The 20,081-nt window shown below is 46.4% G+C and overlaps 1 protein-coding gene across 2 annotated transcripts in view; it reads left to right on the top strand.

The window, feature by feature from the left end:
* The window catches only part of Map3k9 (mitogen-activated protein kinase kinase kinase 9), a 73,303-nt gene that overhangs the window by 5,241 nt on the left and 47,981 nt on the right, over nt 1–20,081 (top strand). For both annotated transcript variants that reach the window (XM_021179172.2, XM_021179173.1), the window contains exon 2: nt 3,314–3,727. In XM_021179172.2, the coding sequence (XP_021034831.1) occupies nt 3,314–3,727 (414 nt within the window). The remainder of the gene's footprint in view (nt 1–3,313; nt 3,728–20,081) is intronic.

Genomic DNA, 20,081 nt, shown 5'->3' with positions numbered 1-20,081 from the left:
ACCAAAACAGTTCATTGAAGAGGCTCGGAGCTTTTCATCTGTGTAAGGGCTGGTAGAAAACAGTAAAAAGAACATTCCTTGCCTCCAAAGACCAAGTAGACCTGTATTTTTCAAAGGGGTTTCTAATTTCTCTTTACTGTGGGCATGTTTTCTCATTCATGTGGATGACATCAGGCAAAAGTTAGTAATTAGTCAGGATTCATTTTTAGGACTCAGAAACATTGAAGCTATTTTAAGTAAGAAATGGATTCAGCACAGGAAATTGGGTGCTTACAGACTTGTTGGCTTGGAGAAGAGGCTCTTATGAAGAGCGTTCTGGGCAATGCAGAGCTGAGCCACCAAGAAGTTGGCATTGTTCTCACAGACGAGGCCCAGCTTTTGGAGCCGCTGTTGAAGATGGCAGCTTCAGGAACATCCTGTTTTGTCTGCAGGCTGGAGAATAGGCTGCACAGCTACAGAGCTGGTGACTGGACAGTGCCATGCCACTGCAGACAGCCAACTTGCCAGGAGAGGCAGCCAGAAAATGTTTTCCATCTCTATTTTGCAAATCTGTGTTTCCTTTTGCCACAAGGGATCCTGGGATTTGTGGTTTCTTAGCTTTCAAGCCTCTCTGGTACTAAAAGGTGAGGTGCTAGAAGGGTGGGTGCTATTGGGATGGGTGCTGATTGCTGTCCTACAGCATCTCCCATGCCTTTGCTTTTTAGGAGGATCCTCCCCCTCCAAGAGACAATAACCCCCCCCCCCCAGGCCATCTTTATTTCATGATATCAGGGACTAGAGCCAGGACTTTGCAAATGCTAAGCGTGTGCCTTTCCTGCTGCCCTTTGAGCTGCACTGCATCCTCCAGGGTTTACATAGCCTTATGGGACTTTGGGAGTCAAGATGGACTCTGCTTCTTGTGTACATGAAGACAGTTCACCTGAATTTTCCTGAGCGTTTCTTTGGTACAGATTGACAGTCCCGTTGTGAAATACAAACAAGGACCAGTCCTGGAGAAGATTGGAAGTGCTGTAGTCAAGCAAGAACAAAAATGTGGGGAGGCAGAGGCAGGCGGATTTCTGAGTTCGAGGCCAGCCTGGTCTACAAAGTGAGTGCCAGGACAGCCAGGGCTACACAGAGAAACCCTGTCTCGAAAAAACAAAAAAAAAAAAAAAAAAAGAACAAAAATGTGACCCCCATCAGGAGCTAAATGAAGAGCAGGGTGTGATGGGGCTGGCCCAGAAGGAAGAACAGCCATCCAGTTTGTTCTTGCCAAAATCTAGAAATACATCTCTGTTTTCTTAGGTTTGCTTGCCTGCCTGTCTTTCTTCCTTCCTTCCTTCCTTCCTTCCTTCCTTCCTTCCTTCCTTCCTTTTCCTGATAGTGTGTTACTCTCTCTTCCAGAAGGCCTACCCACTCCTTTTAAACAGATCTAAATTTGATTATTCCTTACTGAGGTATATTCCTTTTGCTGGTCACCCACTAAATATTAGGCACCTCGAGCACAGTGGTGGCGGCAGACAGAATCTCCATTCTGTGGTTGTCATGGTGTCACAGGTGATAGGCAGTGAATGAGTGATAGATAACCTCTGTGAGTCTTGGAGTTAGCTGCTAAGGTGTTTGATGGGAGCTTGCCCTCATTTGGTCTTGAGGTTAGGAGAAGTTTCTCTATGAAATTGGCTTTAAATCTAATCAGTCAAAGGGGAACAGAGAGCAGGGTTTTAGGAGAGACACATGAATCAGCACTGTGCTCTTAACATCCTGTCTAGCCTGAGAGCTAGAATCACTTGTAGCCACTGTCGTCTCTCTGTGAGTGGTTTTTGCAAATGCTGCTGAGGGTATACCAGATACCCCAGGCTCAGTTTCTTGCTCTCAGCAGCAGAGTGAAGGCTGAGGTGACTGTCAGGGCACCTGAGGCACTGAGGTACACTGGAGTGAGATGTTCCCCACAAGGCTCCTTTCCTCTACTTCTCGGGAACCGGACCCTGGTAGAACCAAGTTCTGGGAGCCTTTCATGTTGACTAAGTTCTTTTCATGTTAGGTACATCTGAGGCGGTGCAGGCTTGGATCACTGTAAGGGCCTCCTTAGTGGTTCTTTCTTTTGAGACGGGGGTCTCCATTTAGACCAGGCTGTCTTCAAACTTGCTTTGGAACTTAGGTTGACCTTGAACTTACGATTCTCCTGTCTCCGTCTCCTTAGTGTAAGATTATCGGCGTGTACCACCATACTGTTTTATGAAGTGCTGTGGATTAAACCCTGAGCTTCATGCATGCTAGGCTTTAGTGACTGAGCTGCATCTCTGTCCCTTAGTAGCTCTTTGCTTCAGACCAGCAATTCTTAACCTATGAGTCTTGATCCCTTTGGGGGGTTGAATGGCCTTTCACGGGAGTCACATATCAGATATGCTGCATATCAGCTAGTTGCATTGCAATTCATAACAATAGCAAAATTACAGTTATGAAGTAGCAGTGAAAATAATTTTATGATTGGGGGTTAGTCTGCATTAAAGGGTCATAGCATTGACAAGGTTGGGAATCACTGGTCTGAACTTTGTTCCTTTCTAAACTACACAACTCCCCTTCTAAAGGGTACATAAATGGCCTCTGTCGCTTATAGGGTAACTTTAAGCCCTTCAGAATTGCTCACAAGTTATTACCACCTGGTCACAGGTCTCATCTCTTATCCCGTGCATGCAGTCCAGCGACTGTGGGCTTCCTGATGGCCTTCAGGTGTCATGTGCCCTGACGTCCATGCCACTTCTCACACCTTTCTTTCTGCCTAGATTGTCCTTCACCCCATCCCTTTCATTGTCAGATAAGATTCCCCTCTATTCTTCTCTAGGGCCCTTCTCACATGTCCGTTTTCCACTTATCACCCCTCCGCCCCCCATCCTGCTGAGGGCGTTAGTACCCTTCCTTAGCCACTGATCATGTTTCTGTGGACGCTGTTTGCACACCGGCCTGTAGCTGCGGTGTGTGCTTCCCCTTGGGTTGTTGTTTCTTTACCCCCAAGAACAAATGAACCTAAGCAATTTTCAAAAATGGTTGTCCTAGTATTCCCTAGAATTCAAGTGGGGTAGCCCTGGTACAAGATTCCAGGATAATCCAAATAGGCTCTACTTTATAGACCCATGGAGTGTCTGCTGTTTGCTAATCACTAAGAATAATGCACATGAAGTTAACCACAGTCTCTACTTCTGTGGAGTTTACTTTAGTAGTGGGGAGCCAGGGAGGTCCCGTTTACCTACCTTGGCTTGTCTGCCCATCCGGGGGAAGCATGCTCAGTTTTATGGTGTCCCAAGTAGATTGCTGACGCTCTGTTTTCTTCTTTCAGTGTTAGAGATTGATTTTGCGGAGCTAACCCTGGAGGAGATCATCGGCATTGGGGGCTTTGGGAAAGTTTACCGAGCTTTCTGGGTGGGCGATGAGGTGGCCGTAAAGGCAGCTCGTCACGACCCTGATGAGGACATCAGCCAGACCATAGAGAACGTTCGCCAAGAGGCCAAGCTCTTTGCCATGCTGAAGCACCCGAACATCATTGCACTCAGAGGGGTGTGCCTGAAGGAACCCAACCTCTGCTTGGTCATGGAGTTTGCTCGTGGAGGGCCTCTGAACAGAGTATTGTCTGGGAAGAGGATTCCCCCGGACATCCTGGTGAACTGGGCCGTGCAGATCGCCAGAGGGATGAACTATCTACATGATGAGGCGATCGTACCCATCATCCACCGAGACCTTAAGTCCAGCAACAGTACGTATAGAGAGCTGGGCTGGGCTGTGAAGAACAGCCACAGCCCCTGGCTGAGGCTTTGGTAGGGGTGGTCATGGATTCCCGGTGGAGCCTTGCATCAATACGTTTGACCATTGTTGAGTGGCGACGTGGGGAAAGAGAAATGAGACACTTGAGCGGTCGGGGTAACTGTGAACTGCATAAGTGGGCGGAGTCGTCAGTGTATGAGTCTGATAGATGTATTTCCTACGTGTGGGAAATGTATGTGTAATCACCAAAAGCAGATACCCATTTTCTGGAGCAGTGGAGAAGGTAGGCCTCTCGTTTTACCCCCACACCTCAGCTCACTGGAGACAGAGCACTGGGAGAAGGGCTGTGTGCTTACCTGGGACCCCATGGAGAGCATGACCTGCCTAGTGCTTTAGACCTCCTGTTAGCTCAGGGCTGCTATTAATGAATTCTATAACTAGTATGTAATTGCAGGGAATGGAGAAGTAACTGTGTATTAAATACATGGAATCCATAAACTGGGCTGTAAAGTCGGTGTTAGGTATAATTAAATGGTGAGTTGGTAGACACTTCTCGTCTTACACGTGGGCTGGCAGAACAGCTAGGGATGTACTTCCTGGTGCTCTCGCTTGTCCAAACTAACTGCTGAGAGGACCCAAGTGATTAAAGGTGTGTGTTTAAGATTATTTTGAGGACCCTGAGAGAAGGGTGTTTCGGGTGAAGGACGTGGGTTTGTGTGTGTGTGACTTAGGCCCTTGGGGCTGCTCTCTGTATCTGTCTACTTTGAGTCCAGAAGTTCTTCAGACTTTAACTTTCATCTGTGGGCGCTGTTGTGAGTCTGCTTTCCAAAATGCATTTGTAATTGTCTATGTAGACTTTTTGTAGAAAATGCAAAAGAAGAGAGGCAAGTATTTTTAATTCTTTTCCTTAGTGAGAATGGGTACTTCTTTTCTTTTCTTTTCTTTTCTTTTCTTTTCTTTTCTTTTCTTTTCTTTTCTTTTCTTTTCTTTCCTTTCCTTTCCTTTCCTTTCCTTTCCTTTCCTTTCCTTTCCTTTCCTTTCCTTTCCTTTTCTCTTTCTTTCTTTCTTTCTTTCTTTCTTTCTTTCTTTCTTTCTTTCTTTCTTCTTTCCTTCCTTTCTTCTTTTCTTCTTCCCTTCCTCTCTTTCTCCCTCCTTCCCTCCCTCCCTCCCTTCTTCTCTTCTCTTCTCTTCTCTTCTCTTCTCTTCTCTTCTCTTCTCTTCTTTCTTTCTTTCTTTCTTTCTTTCTTTCTTTCTTTCTTTCTTTCGACAGGGTTTCTCTTCTCTGTGTAGCCCTGACTGTCCTAGGACTTGCTTTGTAGCCCAGACTGACCTCAAGATCAGCCTGCCTCTCCCTTCAGCGTGCTGGCATTAAAGGTGTATGTACCACTGCTCAGCTGAGGACAGGTGTGTCATTTGGCCTATTCTACCAGACATTTAAGAAGTGTGTGTACGTGTGTGTGTGTGTGTGTGTGTGTGTGTGTATATATATATATATATATATATATATATATATATATAGAGAGAGAGAGAGAGAGAGAGAGACTGAGAGAGACTGAGAGACTGAGAGAGAGATACTTTGCAATTGCTTTAAAATGGCCTTTATTTTCTTTATCCTTTTGGTCTGTACTCTCTTCCTCCTTAATAATAGAAAACTTTCTTTTCTGAGAATATGAACAATTAGGTATAGATTCCAATGGTGAGTGTGAAAGATTTCATTTATATGAGGTAAAATCTCATTTCTCCCTATCTTTTTGCTGTGATTTTATGTTTTTATCATCCCTTCTCCAAAATTTTGTTCTTTAAATACATCAACCAAATTGAAACTTTTTTTTAAGACTTATTTATTCATTTATTATATGTGTGTACACTGTAGCTGTCTTCAGACACTCCAGAAGAGGGCATCAGATTTTTTTTTTTTTTTTTTTTTTTTGTTATGGATGGTTGTGAGCCACCACGTGGTTGCTGGAATTTGAACTCAGGACCTTTGGAAGTGTAGTTGGTGCTCTTAACCGCTGAGCCATCTCACCAGCCCAAATTGAAACTTTTGATGATTGATTTCAGCCCAGAGGTTGGTTGCTTTGCGTGGCGGGATAAGAGGCAACAGATGCATTGGTAGAAAATGTGGTGTAGAGACTGAGTTCTCGTTAACTTCTCTCACATCCTTACCATGCTGAGAGAGCTAGGCAGGGCGCAGTAGTGCTATAAAATTTGTCCCACGGAGAAATCTGGGCCAGGATGGTGGAAGTGTAAAAGTTTACATTTTTTTTTGGTCAAGTTTAAACTTTGACCATGATCTGAAGCTAGACGTATAAGGTTTTACCTTCTACACAGTTACTGTTGTGAATACAGCCTCTTGGGAAGGAGACCTTGCCTTGCTAATAAGTCAGGCTGTTTGCATGAGAGGGCAGGAGACTGCATGTCTGCTTTCCAGAAGCCAGGGCTCTGGTTCTGTTTGTCCTTGAAAGTGGAGAGCTCTCAGGGAAGGAGTGGGCTTCTATGTAGTAGTATTTTAAAGGACTTTGTCAAGGCAGAACATGGTATCTCCCTGTTGGTGCTGATGTCGGTATAGGCTGAAGATCTTAGACGTGAGCAGGAGTTGTGTGGGTGGTGTTGCATCATGAGCCAGTGGCAACATCATTGTCCCCCCAACCCCCAACTGCAGTCCTTTCAGAAATGGGACGCCACCATTTTTCTCATTGCCGCCATCTTGGGAATTGTGACCGCTTGTTCTGTAGACATGGGGGCACTCTTCTGTTTTCTTTTGCTAAGGGTTGCAGAAGGTTAGGTTTTTGGTCATGCTCACATGACCAGAATACCAGAAAGTGTATGTTAGCTGAGTTTGATCTACTCAAGAGCAGACTGTGGCTGTCTGTGTGGGAGCCATCACAGTGTTAGGAAGTCTCAGGAGAAGGTGGCTGACTAGGATGTTTTACTGTCTTGGTCACCTGTTTCAGTCACTTGCCATCACTGGCAGTGGGATGTGTCTGGGGTAGAGTATTCTTTGCTGGTATGTAATTGGCATTGGGTGTAGGTTGGGCTCTGAATGACAGCAACTGAGAGACACCCTCACTTGCCTTTGAAAAGAAGTCTGAGGATTCCAGGGCAGCTGCACAGTGCGTGCAGAGCTCCAGGCTCCTATTTCTTATTGGTACCATGCCAGCACCTGGCTTCCATCCTCTCTGGCTGCTCTGGTCCAAGATAGCCATGAAGGGCATCCATTATTTGATCCAGATACAGGCCCGAAGGAGGAGGAAAGGCGGAAGCACAAAAAAATCTGCCTCCCTCAGCTGAGTCCAAGCCCAGTAGCTTCCCAGAGGCCCTTGTTAAACCCACTTTCTTACATGAATTGGCCAGAATGTGCTAGCTGAAGAAGGGGCTTGGAAATAGAACGGTTGCCCACTAATAATCAGGCTCTGTTAGCACAGATGAGCATAGGTTATGGAAACAGCATCCAGCAGCCTTCACCATGGAGGTTTTGTATAGGAAACACCCCTTATCTTAGCTGTTTAGTATCATGTCAAGGAAGTTAGCCGGGCCCTGAGATGGGAGACAGACGTCTTTTCAAGTTAATGGCTTGTGCTTCTAGTACTTGTAAAAAGCCGCTGGCTATAACCGTGGGTCTGTGTCACTGGGGAAGACCAGCTACTTGTTACCAGAGGTACCAGAGAACAGTGATCTGTTAAAGGACGCCCTGTCTTTTGGGGGTAGGCAGATGGGTGCGAGGATTTGCATGGTAGGTGATTTGGCATGAAGGCATTCAGCAAAATCACAGTCGACTGGTACCATAAGAAGTAAGCTAGAGGGCGTGGCTGGTGAGGTGGTCCAGCAGGTAGTGACACCTGCTCCAACACTTGATGATCTGAGTTCAAGTCCTGGGACCCACATGGTGAAAGGAGAGAAATGACTCCCAGAGAGACAGACAGACAGACAGACAGACACACACACACACAGAAACAGAGAGACAGACACAGAGACACAAATGAACACAGGATTGGGGCTGTGTGCATGGACTTTGAGTTGCAAGAGAAGAAGCCAGTCAAATTACACAATGCAAACAGGGCTGACAGTATGAGGGGCTTGGTAAGTAATTCAAAGTCCCTACATACACACACACACACACACACACACACACACTCCTGTGTTCATGTGTGTTTCATATTGCTTCTCTTAGAGTTCATAAGCTCAGGAAGCGGAAGAGTTTTCTTGCAGCATGGGAACTCAACAGCTGTCTTCTCCGTGGCCTCACCCTGGAGTATACCTGGGCTAGACATTAGCCGAAGTCTCTGCCTGAATTTGGGTAGGACTTTCTATGGCTGAGAGTTTGCTGGCAGATCCACTAGACTTGACTCCAGCATTTTCCTATACTTCTGATAGGTAACATTCGAACCTGTAGATGGAGCAGGTAAGGCACTGGCACCCTGGACAGGGTCAGTGTGGCCTCACACTTGCCTGTAAGAGGATGGGGACTAAATGCCTGGTGATGGTGGCACATGCCTTTAATCCCAGCACTTGGGGGGGGGGCGGGGGGAGAAGCAAGTGGATCTCTGAGTTTAAGGCCAGCCTAGTTTACTAGAGAGAATTCCAGGACAGCCAAGGCTACACAGAGAAACTGTGTCTTGAAAAAACCAAAATCAAACAAAGCAGAATTTCTGTAGCTGAGTAAATAAGAAACCACACACTCTCTTGGGAGTGGCTATGGGATGCAGCAAAGTGCCATGTGCAGAGACCAGCTCCTCGTCTTCTTGGAGAGGTGGGCAGGTACCCCTTGTATAGGGGATTTGCCTCAAGAATGTATATACATGCAGGCAAGATAGCTTAGCATGTAAATGTTCTGGTGACCCAAGCCTAACCTGAGTTCTACCATGTAAAGGTAGGAAAAAGAAGGAGCTGACTTGTGCACTTTGTCTTTGCTCTTTCTCTGCATAGGGGGTGTGCACACGTGTGTGCACATACATATACACACATGGAATACATACAAATACATAATAAATCTTAAAGCAAAAGAGCACATCCACACTGAGGTGCCTCAGTGCCACTGCGCGCATGTGCCTGGGGACCTCTCTCTGTTCCTCTCATTGGGGTTCATTGCTACACTGAACCCTCTTTGAAGGAGTCAGAAAATAACCAGATTTTTATGATTTTACTGGGAAAAAGTATACAAACAGTAAGAAAACTTGGACTTGTCTTTTGGTCACAGGGGATTATATTGAAGTTTAGCTAGTGGCTACCAGGCATATTCCAGGGTATTGTGTTTGGTCGATGGGAGGTACTTTCTGCAGCCAAACTAGGTATGTAATCAAATAAAGCCACGTGAAGCGAGTGGCACGCCAGGTGAACATGACTGTGCAGAAGAAAGCAGTGTGGCCAGTGGCCCAGTCCTTCCTGACTCTCTCCTCCACAGAGCTGCCTGCTTCCCTGCTTCCCAGTCCTTCCAGCCTCCTCCCTGTCTCCCTCCTTTTTTGCTTTGGTAGCTCTGGAGACTGAACCCAAGACCTTGGGTAGTACTTTACCACTGAGCCTCACCTGTAGGCCCCGGCTTTCTTCGGGTGTTAGGGATATAATAGGAAGCAGGAACATAGGCTTAGGCTCTGCCCTCAAGGAGTTCCCTGTGGGGGCAGAGAGAAGGACCTTGATTAAACCAAACTCACACAAAAGTTTAAAGTCAACGCTAGTCGGTGACAAGAAGGGCGGTGGGTACAATGAGAAAGATGATCCAGACGCATGCCTCAACAGGGGCATTGTGGGATTTCCTGGGCACCTTTTCCTCAGGAAAGTGATCTGAGGAGGAAAGAGCAGTTGACTAGAAAGTGGAGGGGAGGGGGTGGGTGTGAGAAGGTTCTGGAAGGAGAGACCCCCATACCCATGAGAGGTTGTAGCTTGGGAAGTTGAGTGGTGCCAATGGCAATCCCTTTGGATTCTTTAGTCCTTAACTGTGACCAACAGAGCTGAGGCCAATGGGGCCTCAGTGGGGACATTGAACTCTTGGGACCCTCGCCCTCTAGAACCCTGCTTGCTTTCCTTTTCTGGTTCATTCTCGAGAGGCTTCTTTGCAGATTTCACAGAGGAGCAGGGAGTAGTTTTAGGTGTTGGGCATCAGTTAGGCACTAGTAAAGCCTGCAATGGAGGTGGGGCGGAAGGTGGCCTTGTGAGGAGGATGGTGGGAGGGATTTCTGGGCATCTATTGGAGACTCTGATTTCCAGGGACTTTTAAAACTCTTTCCCTTGCCTCTCTGTCTTCAGATTTAAGCCATACTGCCTTGAGTGGTAAAGATACTATTTCCATCCCATCCCTACATTCTCTATAAATAGAACAAGCAGTAATAGTGACCGCCATTTTCTAATGACCTATGGGCTTGTCGTCGCTCAAGGTCAAGATTGATTATAAGAAAAGAGCCTGCCCCTTTCTCTCCTTTCCTTCACATCTCCTGAGTAATTTCCAATCCGTAACTTGGTGCTTCAGCGTATTCTCTCTGTGATGTAGTTAGTTCACTGTTGCTTGTGGACACAAAGCCATGAGATCATCTGTCTGGTGCAATCAGAAAAATAGAGCCTCTACCATAGGCCCAGGGATTACATGGAGCCTCCAGTGGGACTCTGGAAGTGATTTTCCTGCAGAAATATACTCTGTTCTTCCCACTAAGTTAGGATTGTTAAAATAGGACCGATTTACTTTGGAACCTGTGTAGTTTTAGGCCGAGAAGGTTTAGGTTTTATTAATACAAGTATCATAGATGGTCACAAGTAATCATTATTTAGAGAGACCTTAAATTTGGCATCTGTTTTAGAGGTGGCCTGGGACAGTGGAGGGGATGTGAGTGCCAGTAGCATCCTTGAGCTAACAGGCCAGGTACGTGTTGAATGCATCTTGCCATGTACCTGGAGACCTCAAACTCCTCTGTAACCTGAGAGGTTTGGCTGAGATAGTGTCTGAGGTCCTTCTCAGGATTAGAGTGAATGTCAGTGTTGTGGGAGCAGGTAGTGACTATGTGGTTTATCAGCATTCACACAGCAGTCTGCAGTGTACCCTACTCCTTAGCAGGGTTTGGGTCTCCTTTGCTGAATAGTTTAATAGATAAACAGTTGACAGGAGCCCGCATCTGCTCCTCTGTCCCCATTGCTGCTCAGGCTGTGACAGATGGCCTGGCTGAGGCAGAAGATGCTCTGGTCACATGAATCATGGTGGGATTTACAACAGACCAAGGACAGTAGTCATCCTAAAAGCAGGACGCAGTGAGTTGACTGCCACTTCTGTCCTTGGAGCAAAGCAAGGGCCGTCGGTAGCTCAGGTTGGCTCCTGCCGTGATTTACATTTGCCTCTTGCACTCTGAATCAACTCAGGCCTTCCCCGACTGGGCTTAGGATCGTACACATGTTTTAATGTGTTTTTCTGTATTCTCATCACCATCATTTCTGGAGGATCTGGGGCCCTGTGCGGGGCACTGTGCGATTAACAGGAGTTAGATGTATTATAAGCTGATGTGTGGCTTCCTTCCTTTTCCTGCCTCCCCAGGTTTTACTTTCTTTGTGGGAGATGGAGGTTCTGATGGGAAGAACAGTGGCTTGGGAGTCCAGCAGATTTGGAATTATCTTGATTAATTTTTTTTTTTTTTTGTCAGCTTGACACAAGCCAGGGCTGTTTGGGAAGAGGGAATTTCAATTTAGAAAATGCCTCCAACAGATTGGCCCTTAGGCACATCTGTGAGCATTTTCTTAATTAATGACTGGTGTTCGGGGTGCCAGCCCTGGGCAGGCGGTTCCGGGTTATGTAGGAAAGCAGGCTGAGTAAACTGAGTGTAGAACAAGCCGGTAAGCGCTGCTTCTCCGTGGTCTCAGCCTCAGCCCCTGCCTTCAGGTCCCTGCTTTGAGTTCCTGCTCTATGTTCTCTTGAGGATGGACTGCGGCATGAATGTGTAGCAAACGTAAGTACTGATACGGTCCAGGAATCTTACCTCTAAACTGTGGGCAATGTAGAAGACAGTAGCCCTGTGGAATATGATGGCTGAACCCAGCACAGGCACCATGCTCAGTAAAGTGTTCTTCCCCCCCACCCCCCAAGTAGTAGGAGAAACTCGCCCCCATCTGTGCTCCTTTTAGGCTGACTCAGCCTGTAGTTGGACCCAGGACGTAGTTTCGCATCATATAGGCACAAGAAGGTTTGTTTTCTCAGAAGCCGCGGGAAGTGCTAGCTCTCACTGCCTCCTGGTGATGGTGCAAGGTCCTCTTGGGGAAGAGCCCATGATTCTTGTTTCTTCTGGACTCAGCCTTAACCTGAGTTCTTGGTCACTCAGGTCTTGTCTGTTAGGACCTTTGGTCTGATGGAGTGGGATGGCTGGCCACTTTCTGGCTCTGCTGGACCCTCATCTGATTATTACTTTCACTCCAGGACAAAGGCAGGGTCTTTGCTGCTGTAGTCTACTGCTGAGGTCCAAGAGAAGGCCTGTTTTCACATCTGGCAGTCTCACCTATTTTCACCTCTGGCAGTCCCGTATAGAGCGGTTCTACAGTCTCTGAAGACTTGGAAATAGCCAGGGTGGCTGAAGCTCTGTTGCTTTCACTGTTTTTGTGGTCTTATTCTGAAGGGGAAGGGTAGTGTGTTTGGCTGTTTTCCTTCCATGTGTGTGACAGTTCTGTGTCATACAGTGCTCCCCAAGTCTGTGGCACAGAATCTACAGGCTCCCCCAGAAGTGTTCGTGGTTGTGGGCACTGCAGACAGAGTCCAGTCCTGTGTGTTTTCCCTGTGTGCTCCACACAGGGACATTCTTCAAATTTGCTGTTTTTCTTAGAGCCCCGTCTTAGAGCTGTGAACCCCCTTTTCCTGTGGAGATGACTCACATGAGCTGTAGCTGAGTCTGACTTTGTATTCCCTCTGGCTCTGCTAGCTGAGGACCTTGTACGGAGGACGTAGCCTGTGTGGCTTTGTTTTTGCAAATGTGGACTAGGGCTAATTATAACATCACCTGTGTGATTGTACTGGGTGGAGGTGAGGATGAGCTAGGACTGCCTAGTGAGCTCATGGAGAGCCTGACACCCGGTGAGCTCTGCCTCGCCTCCCGTGGACCATCAGGCCTGCCCCTCAGCTGCGGCCTCTGCTTCCCAGCAACTGGATCTCACTTCCTGCAGGTGCCTTTGGAATTCTGTCTTGGACTTTGACTTTCCTGTGCTTTGGTGTGCTCTCTCCAAGACAGCACAAAAATTGGCAAGCAAAGAAATCAGTCACTACCTCTCCTAAACCCCAAGTTTACTTCTAAGAAATAAATTGGAGTCAAATTTTCCATCTCTTTTTGATAATCTTTTTTAATGAAAATGTAAGTAAGAATTTCAGTAGGATTTGGTTTTGTTTTTTGTTTTTGTTTTTGTTTTTTTGAGACAGGGTTTCTTTGTGTATCCCTGGCTGTCCTGGAACTCACTTTGTAGACCAGGCTGGCCTTGAACTCAGAAATCTGCCTGCCCCTGCCTCCCGAGGGCTGGGATTAAAGGCATGCGCCACCACGCCTGGCTAGGATTTGTTTTTATCATCTTTGTTATTTTCTTCTTCTAAGACTTTTTAAATCCGAATTCTTGACAACAAATGCATTCCCCCTTCCCTAGTATTGTGTATATTGTGTAGCAGCTGGCACACAGCTGTCCTGCTGTTTAGCATCGTCTATCCAGTGTCCTTAAGAAATCTTACTCCTACCTCTTTCCCTAGTTCCTTTCTAGCTTTGTCTGTCTGTCTGTCTGCTGTCGGTCTCACTCCCTACTCTCTCCCCCTTTTTCTCCCTTCCTTTCTCTGCCCTCCCCCTATAGTCTCTGTAGTCCTGGCTAGCCTGGAACTTACTATGTTTCAGGCTAGCCCAGTCACAGGCATCACAGGCATCTCCCAGCCTCAGCCTCCTGAGTGCTGGGATTAAAGGCTTGCCACTGTGCCTGGCTTGAGCCTTTCATAAACTTTTCGGGAGCCTGGGACGCTGAGGAATGTGTTTCTTGGATTGCCTTGTGTAGTCATAAGCCTTAGTGTTCGCCTCTTGTCTTGCCCACAGGGCAAGGTTGTTCACGCATCCCTCAGGGCCTTCAGGGTAGCAGGGCACAGTACCTTCAATGACTAATCCTAAGAACCTTCATCTGTGAGGCTTTGTGATGTCTTGCAAGTGAACGTGCCATAATGCAATGAGACAGCCAAAAATGTCCATAGGAATCCAAAGGGCAGACCCTACTGTCTGCATCTTTACATGCGGTTCTCCTGTTCCTGTGTGCATGTCTCATCTCCTGTCAAATCATAGGACACTTGCTATCTGAATACTCAGTTTCTGGTTTCTGCATCCTGTTAATTTTAGGAAGAAGAAGAAAAGGACTATGGGTGGGGGAAGTAGTGATAATCCTTAGTTTTCAGTCATTCTTCTGTTTATTGATATGAGTAGTTTATAGAGCCTGATGGCGGTGATCAGAAGATGAGTGACTTGCCAAGGTCATTCAGGTGGCATTTTTTTAGTCCCATGGTGTTACTTTAGATTTTCTAATTAATTGATTAATTAAATGTGTGTGTTTGTGTGTGTGCTTTGCTTGCACACGTAGCTACCTGCAGAGGTCAGAGAGGTTGTTGGCCTTACCGATGTCTGTGAGCCTTGGCGTGGGTACGGGAACTGCACCTGAGACCTCTGCAAGAGCAACAGGTGCTTTTCCCACTGAGCATCCCTCCAGCCCCGTTCTTCCAGTCCCGTTGTGTTGTCTGGGGCACAGCTAGGTCCAAAGTGTTGCTGCTGACAGTGGACAGAGGGTCCATGCCCCACTGGAGGGACCAGGAAGTGTAAGGCCTCATTAGGCCAAGGTCGGTTTGGGAAATGAAGTGTCTGTGTCCTTGGTTGTGAACATAAAGCTCGTTGCTTCCTTTACTGAGCTCTGTGGAAGGGTCAAATGTTCATTGCTCTTGTGGGCAGTATGATGTTTATGAAGAAAGGTTTTAATTGTTCAGGCAGTAGACTCCTGGCTACCTATACACAGGGACAGGAATGCAGGGGCAGAGGAGTAATTGTCTCTCAGCTGTTGGCTCAGTTGTATAAAGAGCTGCTTCCCCTCTTAAGTGCCATAGACGGCCTGCCCTTCCAATTACAGTTAATAATAAGGCCAGTTTGCCTTTCCCCCTGCACAGCTGCTGGCGAAAGGGAAGAGATCCAACACATTGAGAGGGTGGCAGTGGAACTCCTACTGCAGAGGCAGGTTTTCCCCAGAGATGTTTCCTTCAGATAATGTGACATTATTTTGATTCTCCTTAGCTTACCAGTCAGACAGACAGTATTAAGCAGGATAGCCTGGAGACGGGGGTGAAGAATAACCATATTTTGTATTTGGTTCTTTAGGATTTTACCGGAACAGTCAGGTGTGGTGGCACATGCATGAAATCTCAGTACTTAAGAGATAGAGGCAGGAGTTCAAGACCATCCTCAGCTTCCTAGTGAGTTCTAGGTCAGCCTGGGCTACGTGAGACCACATCTCAAAGCAACAGTAACAATAAAGCCTAAGCAAACAAACAAAACCATTCTTACTTGAAACAGTATCGACCTGAGATACTTCACACTAAGGCAGCTGGTAGTTCCCTCATTTTAGATTAGAGAAAACAGGTTCACTGGCTTTGAATAATTTGCCTACGAGCATACAGCGAGATATGGCAAAGCCTGAGGCTGGAGCTCTTGCCTGCCTCGATAGAGTCCTCTATGCTCTGGGAGCAAGGTGTAATAGGAGGCTGTGTAGTCGTAGAACACACTTCTGACCCAGAATCCAGTGTGATGTAGTTTGACCTGGGCCTTAAAACCTAGTCTTGGGGCCTCTGTGGTGTTCTTTGTTCTTACATTAGGAACTACAGGAGTACCCCCTCTCCTACCCAGAGACTTCTGTCACCTTCAGATCATGGTCCCAAAATACAAACCCTCACATCCCCTTCTGCCCAGGCCCCTTGCCCCTGGCCCCTCCAAAAGCACAATGATGACTCTCAGTTTTGATTTTGTTTATATTTCTTCTGGACCAATGGCTCTCCAAAAGCTGGGCTAACGTTTCTATGTTATGTCACTTCTGTCCTTACTCTACTGGGCTCTTGTTTTCACTTGAGTTTCTGTGTATTTTTATTTTTATTTAAACCAAGAAGGTATAGATAGGTTTCAGATAATTGTTTATGGGATTAAAAAAACAATAACCGGAAAAGAAAATGTAAACTCTGAGCTGAGTTTGGCCACCCTTGTTAGAGACTGAGGTCATTCAGACACCTGCAGTGGGGAGGCAGCCTCCTGGGAGCAGTGTCTTCTCAGGCCAGTGTGGCTGTGCTTCAGAGAGGAGAGGCAATGGAGTGTGCCCTGCGGTGCCCACTCACGTGTTTGGTTTAATGCTGTGAGAGAAAACTTTGACTTCAGCATTCATTCCTAATGCTTCCATTTGGACTGTTGCTGGTGAGACAGCACCCTGCTGTCAGCAGAGACCTCCTCATCTGACAGCCGAGGCTCATGGGGAGAATCTTGGCCTCGATGCTCTGCAACTTTTGAACTTCTGTGGTGAAAGGAAAAGACTGGGAACAGAGGCTCGAATCCTGTGAAATTGACGTGGCAGAGGCTCTGCATGTGTGAGTGTAAGCATCCATGTTTGGGCTTTGAACTTAGGGCCTCTCAGGTGCTGTGTCCATAGCCAGCCCTGGAGACAGTCTTTTAAGGACTTTGAACTGGCAGTGGAGGACACTGAGTGGGGTTTAAAGGGAGCATCGGAAGCTGTGTTTCTCTGGATGCTGAGGAAAAATGAGAGTCAGACAAACTTAGTTTAAAAGGCCTTCCCTTTCTTCCTGACTGGACACAGCTCTGCCCTGGGGTTCTTGCGTGTGAGTTTTTAGTTTAGGTGAGACTAGGTTATGCGAGCCATGAATCTGGCCAACTGTAGGCTCCTTACAAGCTTTTGGTGCTTTATTTCGTGTGTAGTGTGTGTTGGAGAAGAGGCTGGCTTTCCTGAGAGTAAAGTTCAGCCTCTGAAGAATCAAGTTTTTCTTGGGGAAAAGGGGGACAGTCATCCACTTTTATTTTCCAGCTAAGTACATGTATCCATTGGCAGGTTTCCAATGTATTTTATCCCCCACCCATCACTATCCAGATTCATATCTTTTTTTTTTTTTTTTTTTTTAATTTTGTGCCCCACTGATTTTAACCAGGACTGTGTGTGTGGCCATCCACTAGGAGCTATGCCTCACTGGTAGGAACACAGCTGAAGGCAGTAAATGCCCGTATCTCAGAATCTGTTCTTAGCCAGTCATTCATCCTTGAGGGGCTAAGCTTTTTGAGCTCCTTGTGGACCCACACCTGCCTGTCAGTGAGCCCAGTCTGGTGCAGACCGGATGACACAACCGCAGCTGGTGCCAGTTCGTGATTGCAAATGTTGTGGCTTACCCAGAAGATGGAGTCTTACTGTCCTTCTCCATATCTTCCGTTCTTTAGATTCTGTGTGCCCTCTCTTCTGCAGTGTTCCCTAGCCTTAGATGGGATGGCATAGCTGTGTTGCTTAGGACTGGGCAGTCAACACTGCCTGCTGCGCTCCATCTTTGCAGTCACTGTAAATCTTCTGGAGAGAAGAGTTCCCTGATTAAGGCTGAGAGCAGCACTTGTCTGCGGGCATAAACAAACAGCTAGAAGGCAGCTCTTGTTGGTTTGCTTTTTACTGGGTTTATAAATCCAAGCTTGGGTTTATAGCCCACAACCAGGCCTTAAGTCCAGCCAGAGAGCGATTGGTTACACTGAGAACGGCTGTTGCCAGTGTTGTTGAGTTGTGTAGGCTTTGCTGTCAGTTTGCTACTGTGGTTTGTAAGGTTCACAGCTGGTCTGACTGCTGATACCTTTTCTCTCTCAGCAACTGCTGATACCTTCTGCCACCATGACAGCCAGCAGGGAGAAGCCTCCATGTCTTCCAGCTGGACTTCTTCTTAATCTCAAGGTGAACAGTGTCCGAGGGAATGGACTCTAACTGTGTAGTTTGGTGGGTAACCAAGAAGGGTGGCAGGAGCCTCTAAGACTTCTTTAGCCGTACCTGGAGCTGAAATTTTTGTTTAATTATCAATGGCTTCTAGGTGCAGCATTATTAATAGAGCCTTTCAGGGTATCTATATGTGCCTGTTTGTGTATGTATCTTTTAAAATTGGGTCATAAGATACTACATTTTACTAAATTAAATAAAAATTCATCTGCTGAAGGGACCCTGATATAGCTGTCTCGTATGAGGCTATACCAGTGTCTGGCAAATACAGAAGTGGATGCTCACAGTCAGCTATTGGATGGAACACAGGGCCTCCAATGGAGAAGCTAGAGAAAGCACCCAAGGAGCTGAAAGGGTCTGCAACCCTATAGGTGGAACAACAATATGAACTAACCAGTACCCCCAGAGCTCGTATCTCTAGCTGCATATGTAGCAGAAGATGGCCTAGTCGGCCATCATTGGGAAGAGAGGCCCCTTGGTATTACAAATTTTATATGCCCCAGTACAGGGGACCGCCAGGGCCAAGAAGTGGGAATGGGTGGGGAAGGTAGCAGGGCCGGGAGAGGGTATAGGGGACTTTCGGGATAGCATTTGAAATGTAAATAAAGAAAATATCTAATAAAAAAAAGAATAAAAAAATTCATCATTCCCCGCTCCCTGTTCTCCCTTCAGCTTCTCCCATGCCCCACCTCAAATTTTTTGCCTCATACATATGTGTACACACGTATGTATACACCCATAAATATATAAATAAAGCCTTCTGAGTCTGTATAGTGTTGCTTGCATGTGTATTTCAGGGACAGCTTGGTATTGGATAACCAACTGGGGGCTTATCCTGGGGAAAATCCATATTCTCTCTCTCTCCTTCTCTCTCCCTCCCCACTTTCCCTCTTCTCCTTCCCTTCCCCTCTTCTCCTTCCCTTCCCCTCCCCCTCCTCCTCTCCCTTATACACACACACACACACACACACACACACACACGGAGCAGTCACTGGTTGCCTATAGTTCTTTTGTTTGGAATGGGAGCCTGTGAGATTTCTGCTTTCCACATTGGCATGTCCATTGGTGGTGTCCTTGTTGGGGTCTTGTTTAGGCAGCCATATTACTTAGATATTAAAGGTACAGCTTCCCTGTTATTTCTAGGAGGCATAGTCTCACAGCAGATGTCTTGGTCCTCTGGCTGTTAAAATCTTCCCCTTTTTCCTAGACATCCTGAGCTGTAGGTGCCAGTGTTGTGTTGTGTTGTAGTTGCATCACCAGGGCTGGGCACCCCATGGTCAGTTAGTTGTTCTTCTGCTTTGAGCAGTTATGGCTTTCTGAAATGCTTTCTCTCCATATTACTGCAAAGAACACCTCCTTCATGACTGCTGGGAGCTTTCCTTGCCTGTGAGCATGGGATAGATATGCAGACTGCAGTTACACATCGTGCTGGGTTGGTAAAGTGGTAACAGGAGTTTCTCCTCAAAGATCCATGACCTTACTAGCCCTGGGTCGTAAACCGGATTTCTAGTACCAGGCATAACGTATTTCCCTTTTGTTGAGTGGGCCTTAAGTCCAGTTAACTTCTGTTGCTTGCTGCCAAGTTAAGGGTTCCACTACTACCTTTAGGAAAATCTTGCTATGCTGTTATTGTCTCTGTGCCCTTTATATCCTCCCTCCCTCCCTCCCTCCCTCCCTNAGAGAGAGAGAGAGAGAGAGAGAGAGCTAGAACTTCTCAAGACAAAGAACATATGTAATTTTGTTTTCTTCCTTATGCAACAAGTATATGTTAGGGGTCTAACATTGACCTTAAAATGAATAATTCTTCAGTCTTCCTTTTGTGACATGAACTTCATATCACTTTGCAGATGTGCTAAAATAAATCAGTAATACTGACAGGCATTAAAAAGTAAACTTCTCCTGAAGTATTGATGGATTAAAAGATGCATGTGGGACCTATTTCAAAAGAATGCAGATTTGAGAGATGGTCGAGAGATATTGTGGTTGTCAGTGGGGAAAGTTGGTCACATATTGATCATTGTTGAAGCTATGCAACACACGGGATGGAATTAAAGTGTATCATTATGATAGGAAGTAAGGAGTAATATTTTCTATTTCTGTGTATTTGACATTTCTCAGAATACCTGGTAAAAGTGAATATGTATAATCACCATACACAATGCCAATGCAGTACATCCTGGGGTGCTAGTATTCTAGGGAAAATTGTAGATTGGTGGAATATTCATTTTTATATCTGGTGGCATGTTTGTGTGGGAGAGTTTGAATGCAAGGCACTAAGTGTTTGTCCTCTGCCCACTGTTCTATAGTTCAACTGACACTGTTAGGATCACAAAAGCTATATGAATAAAAGCATCTTTTGTACTGGGACCCAAGAC

This window comes from Mus caroli, chromosome 12 (assembly GCF_900094665.2).
Source record: "Mus caroli chromosome 12, CAROLI_EIJ_v1.1, whole genome shotgun sequence".
NCBI classification, from domain to species: Eukaryota; Metazoa; Chordata; class Mammalia; order Rodentia; family Muridae; genus Mus; species Mus caroli.
Note: the sequence above shows the minus strand (reverse complement) of the source record. Positions and strands in the feature narration are given on the sequence as shown.